At 56.1% G+C, this 6,000-nt stretch overlaps 1 protein-coding gene across 1 annotated transcript in view; it reads left to right on the top strand.

Annotated features, from left to right (window-relative positions):
- The first annotated feature begins 1,620 nt into the window (after window positions 1–1,620).
- The window catches only part of pid1 (phosphotyrosine interaction domain containing 1), a 113,680-nt gene continuing 109,300 nt past the window's right edge, over window positions 1,621–6,000 (top strand). The window contains exon 1 of the mRNA XM_059651232.1: window positions 1,621–1,834. Within this exon, the coding sequence (XP_059507215.1) occupies window positions 1,805–1,834 (30 nt within the window). The 5' untranslated portion in view covers window positions 1,621–1,804. The remainder of the gene's footprint in view (window positions 1,835–6,000) is intronic.

The following is a 6,000-nucleotide window of genomic DNA, read 5'->3' as shown; positions in this document are numbered from 1 at the left end:
CGTATCTCCAACTCCCTCCCTGTACCTCCACCTCCCAACCTGTACCTCTAACTTTCCCACGGCCTATCTCCAGCTCCCACTCCATGACTCCAACTCCAACTCTATGACTCCAACTGCCACTCCATATCTCCAATTCCCACCCCGTACCTCCAACTCCTATCCCATATCTCCAACTCCCACCCTGTATCTCCAACTCCAAATCTCCAACTCCCACTCCATATCTCCAACTCCCACTCCCTATCACCAACTCCCACTCAATACCTCCAACTCCCACTCAAGAACTCCAAATCCCACCCTGTATCTCCAAATCCCACCCCGTATCTCCAACTCCCATTCCGTATCTCCAACTCCCACTCCATACATCCGACTCCCACTCCATACCTCCAACTCTCACTCCATATGTGCGACTCCCATCCCATATCGCCAACTCCCACTCCATACATCCGACTCCCACTCCCTAACTCCGACTCCCACTCCATATCTCCAACTCCCAATCTATATCTCCACTCCCACCCCATATCTCCAACTCCCACTCCATATCTCCAACTTGCACTCCATATCTCCAACTCCCACCCTGTATCTCCAACTCCCACTCCATACCTCCAACTTCCACCCAATATCGCCAACTCCCACCCCATATCTCCAACTCCCACCCCGTATCTCCAACTCCCACTCCATACCTCCAACATCCACTCCGTATCTCTAACTCCCACTCCATATCTCTAACTCCCACTCCATATCTCCAACTCCCACCCCGTACCTCGAACTCCCACCCCGTACCTCGAACTCCCACTCCATATCTCCAACTCCCACTCCGTATCTCCAACTCTAACTCTGTATCTCCAAATCCCACTCCATACATCCGACTCCCACTCCATACCTCTGACTCCCACTCCATACCTCCGACTCCTACTCCATATGTGCGACTCCCACTCCTTAACTCCCACTCGGTACCTCCAACTCACAACCCATATCTCCAACTCACACCCCATATCTCCAACTCCAACTCCGTATCTCAAACTCCAACTCCGTACCTCCACCTCCCAACCTGTACCTCTAACTTTCCCACTGCCTATCTCCAGCTCCCACTCCATGACTCCAACTCCAATTCTATGACTCCAACTCCCACTCCATATCTCCAACTCTCAACCCATACCTCCAACTCCCACTCCGTACCTCCAGCTCCCACCCCGTATGTTCAACTCCGACTCTGTATCTCCAACTGCCACTCCATACCTCCAACTTCCAATCCATATCTCCAACTCCCACCCCATGTCGCCAACTCCCACCTCCCATCCCGTACCTCCACCTCCTGCCCCGCACGTCCACCTCCCACTCCAAAACACCGACTCCCACCACGTATCTCCAACTCCCAGCTGGGGGGTGGGGTGGTGGTTGTGTGTGTGTGGTAGGGTTGGGGAGGGGGTGGGGGCGGTGTGTGTCAGGGGGTTGGGGAGGGGGCGGGGGCGGTGTGTGTCGGGGGGTGTGGAGGGTTGTGTCGGGGGGGCGGGGGCGGGGGCGTTGTGTTTCGGGGGTGGGGAGGGGGTGGGGGCGGCGTGTGTCGGGGGGTGGGAGGGGGAGGGGGTGGGGGCGGCGTGTGTCGGGGGGTGGGGAGGGGGAGGAGCGGAGTCCGTCCGCCGGCAGGAGCCGCTGATCCAGCAGCAGCTCCGTGCGTTCACCCCGGAGCCCGGACAGAGAGAGAGCCCGTGGGGCGGGGGAAGCTGTGAGCTGTGCCGCCTCATACCCACCTACCCCCCCACCCCAGACAGACAGAGGGACAGACACAGGGGGACAGGCAGCGAGAATGTGGCAGCCAGCGAGCGAGAGACTGCAGGTAAGGACCAGTCTAGCTTTCTGTTTCCCTCTCTACCCCCCCCCCCCAACACACACACACCCGAACCCACCCCACCCTCCCTCCAGGCACACTGTGTCCGCACTCCCCCCAACCCAACCACCCCCAGTCACACTGTATCCACACCCCCCCCCGTTCCTCTGACCTTACAGCCCCCCAACCCACTCCCCTACCTCCTGATCTCAAATCCCACCCCGACACAGTGTCCAGACACCCCCCCCCCCCCCCCCGCAACGAACTGCCCTGGAATGAGACAGATTGTAACTCCCTTACTCCAGCAGACAGGGATGGTGTATGTGTTTGTAACCTGTAACCCCCCACTTTGTGTTCCCCCTCCCCGCAGATACTGAACCTGAGAGCTACCTGCTGCACTTTAGTCTGTGGGCTGGGGCTATTTCACAGCCCTCCTTTAGCCCTCTTACCCCAATCCCCCGCGATTCCCCAATTCCCCCCCCCCGATTCCCCAAATCCCCCCACCGATTCCCCAAATCCCCCTGATTCCCCTAATCCCCTCCCCCACGATTCCCCTAATCCCCCCACCGATTCCTCTAATCCCCCCACCGATTCCTCTGATCCCCCCCGATTCCCCTAATCCACCCCGATTCCCCTAATCTCCCCCCCCCGATTCCCCTAATCCACCCCGATTCCCCTAATCTCCCCCCCCTCCCGATTCCTCTGATCCCCCTGGGTAGTGACAGTAAAAGATAGTTAAACCTTGTGTTTGTCTTCAGTCTAACACCCACTCCCCCGGCACTCTGGGAGAGGGAGTCGGTGGGGGGCGGCTGCATTTGCTGATAACAAGGTGGGGAGCTGGGTTTGTTAAAGAGCCATTCCCCCCCCCCCCACCCCACCCCCCCGACTCCATCCCTAGCCACATTTGGAAGGGGAGCTACAGAAATGGCTGCAATGTCTGACGCACCAGGTTAAAGATCCCACGGACATTTGGCAGGGGGTTGGCTGGGGGGGTGCGCAGGGAAACAGAGAGGAAACTTGCTGTGGTCCTGTTGAGTGAAGGGAGGGGGGTCAGGAATTTACCCCCACCCGACACACTCACTGAGGGGGCTCTCACTAAGTTGTTCCTCTTCTGCCCTCCCAATCCTTACTCCATACCTCTACCCCCCCCCCCAGTTAGACCCAGCTGGTACTCTGGGACGGGGGTCTGTTCCACACCACCACCACCCTACACCCCCTCAGCAGCCCCTCACGCTCTCTCACTATACCAGTGCCGCTGGCCTGTGGGCTCCTTCCCTGTCACACACAGCCTGACAAGTCACCCCCCCACCCACTGACAAAACAAACCCCTCCGTCCCCCCCTCCCTCCCAGCCACTGCCAGTCCAGCCTGGGCATTGGCATAGGCATAGGCATGGGGTGTAGAGTCTGGCCCCAAACCTCTCTGCCAGGGACTGGCCAGGAGCTCTCACTCTGCAGAACTGTGGAGGGGGTGGGGGGCAGCCTCCACTCCTGGTGATGGGCCAGGACTGCGTGCGGGGAAGGGCCATATCTTCGGGAATGCCGGGGATGGGCTAGGACAGTGCGACAGGAGAGACGGTGTGAAGTGGGGAACAGGAGACTCAATAATATCTGAAGCTGTTCACTGTCATAAAGATGGTATTGATTAACAATGCTGTACACAGTACAGTGTTTCCTACCGAGGATCACTGCTCTTCCTGATTACTCTGAACGTTCTGATTGACCGAGTAAATGATGTTGGGAGATGATGTTTGATGAAGATAATGAGAATCTCAGCCAATGCGTGCAAGGTATTTCAAAAAGAAACCGCTGCAAGGCAGGGTGTTTGAATCAGGAGAACAAGGACCTAATGTTATAGACAGTCAACTATACTGGGGATGGCGGAGAAGCTCAGCAGCTGTGGCAGCATCTGTGGGGGAGGAGGGAGTGGGGTTTGGAAGACAGAGAGGGAGTGTGAGTGTTAACTTTTTGAGTCCAGGATGACTCTCTTTCAGAACTGCAGAGGATTCAGTCTGAGGAATTGTGACACCAGACTTGAAACATTAACTGTATATCTCTCTCTCTCTCTCTCACTCCTTGGATGCAGCCAGACCTGCTGAGTTTCTCCAGCACCCTCTGTATTTGTTAGAAAGAAACCGTTTGAGCTTAGGGAGTGGATAGGTGCAACGGTTGTGACAAAGACTTAGAAAAAGTGGAGTTTCAAGCGACTGGGTCAGCGATGGCAGGGAGATGCATGGACAAGAATGGAAGTTCAGCAAGAAGTTAGCTCTGGTTGGACTCTGTGGCCTGTCAACATTGCTGTCTTGGCATTGCCTGTGTTTCAGCAGTTCTTACCTAACTTGTTTATTCAGTTTACACAATACTGTCATGTTCCCCAGCACTCCACTGCACTGCCCGACTCACCAAGAAACTGTCCTTGTCCCTGCCCCACTCCAATGCTGTACATGAGCCGCACCATCCTAAAGCTGACCTGGTTTTCACATGGTGACAGCCAGCTCTATCTCATCCCCACCGCTCTGTACAGCTAAATGGCTCACTAAAGGACCAATACCAGATGAGCCAAAACTTTTTCCGGTTAAGGATTGGATAGGCTGGACCTTTGTCTTTGATCTTTGGTCCAAATTCCATTTGCTAGCTCCTCACATTATTTGTCCCCTCAGCATTTGGCAGAGACTAAACCAAACTGTACACAAACTGACCCTGAGTGGTTCATTCCAGCCACATTTCTGCATGGTCACGAGGACAGGCTATTTCCCCACCCCCTGTGGCAGTGTCCAAATTTATCTTGCCTCAGCTCATCAGAAGGGGAGCAAGAGGCGGCGCCGATACAGTCATCAATGTACCGGAGGAAGAGGTGGGGTTTGGGGCCTGTGTAGGTGCGGAAGAGGGACTGTTCCACGTAACCTACAAAGAGGCAGGCATAGCTGGGGCCCATGCGGGTGCCCATGGCCACGCCCTTAGTCTGTAGGAAGTGGGAGGAGTCAAAAGAGAAGTTGTTGAGGGTGAGGACGAGTTCGGCTAGGCGGATGAGGGTGTCGGTGGAGGGGGACTGGTCGGGCCTGCGGGACAAGAAGAAGCGGAAGGCCTTGAGCTCGAACAGTTCATCCACTTCACCAACACCTTCCACCCCAACCTTCAGTTCACCTGGGCCATCTCCAGCACATCCCTCACCTTCCGGGACCTCTCAGTCTCCATCTCAGGCAACCAGCTTGTAATTGATGCCCATTTCAAGCCCACCGACTCCCACAGCTACCTAGAATACACCTCCTCCCACCTACCCTCCTGCAAAAATTCCATCCCCTATTCCCAATTCCTCCGCCTCTGCCGCATCTGCTCCCACGACAAGACATTCCACTCCCGCACATCCCAGATGTCCAAATTCTTCAAGGACCGCAACTTACCCCCCACAGTGATCGAGAACGCCCTCGACCGCGTCTCCCGTATTTCCCGCAACACGTCCCTCACACCCCACCCCCGCCACAACCGCCCAAAGAGGATCCCCCTCGTTCTCACACACCACCCCACCAACCTCCGGATACAACGCATCATCCTCCGACACTTCCGCCATCTACAATCCGACCCCACCACCCAAGACATTTTTCCATCCCCACCCCTGTCTGCTTTCCGGAGAGACCACTCTCTCCGTGACTCCCTTGTTCGCTCCACACTGCCCTGCAACCCCACCACACCCGGCACCTTCCCCTGCAACCGTAGGAAATGCTACACTTGCCCCCACACCTCCCCCCTCACCCCTATCCCAGGCCCCAAGATGACATTCCACATTAAGCAGAGGTTCACCTGCACATCTGCCAATGTGGTATACTGCATCCATTGTACCCGGTGTGGCTTCCTCTACATTGGGGAAACCAAGCGGAGGCTTGGAGACAGCTTTGCAGAACACCTCCGCTCAGTTCGCAACAAACTACTGCACCTCCCAGTCGCAAACCATTTCCACTCCCCCTCCCATTCTTTAGATGACATGTCCATTATGGGCCTCCTGCAGTGCCACAATGATGCCAACCGAAGGTTGCAGGAACAGCAACTCATATTCCGCCTGGGAACCCCGCAGCCTAATGGTATCAATGTGGACTTCACCAGTTTCAAAATCTCCCCTTGCCCAACTGCATCCCTAAACCAGCCCAGTTCATCCCCTCCCCCCACTGCACCACACAACCAG

The sequence above is a fragment of the Stegostoma tigrinum genome, chromosome 14, assembly GCF_030684315.1.
Source record: "Stegostoma tigrinum isolate sSteTig4 chromosome 14, sSteTig4.hap1, whole genome shotgun sequence".
NCBI lineage: Eukaryota > Metazoa > Chordata > Chondrichthyes > Orectolobiformes > Stegostomatidae > Stegostoma > Stegostoma tigrinum.
This window is presented reverse-complemented; position numbering and strand designations above follow the sequence as displayed.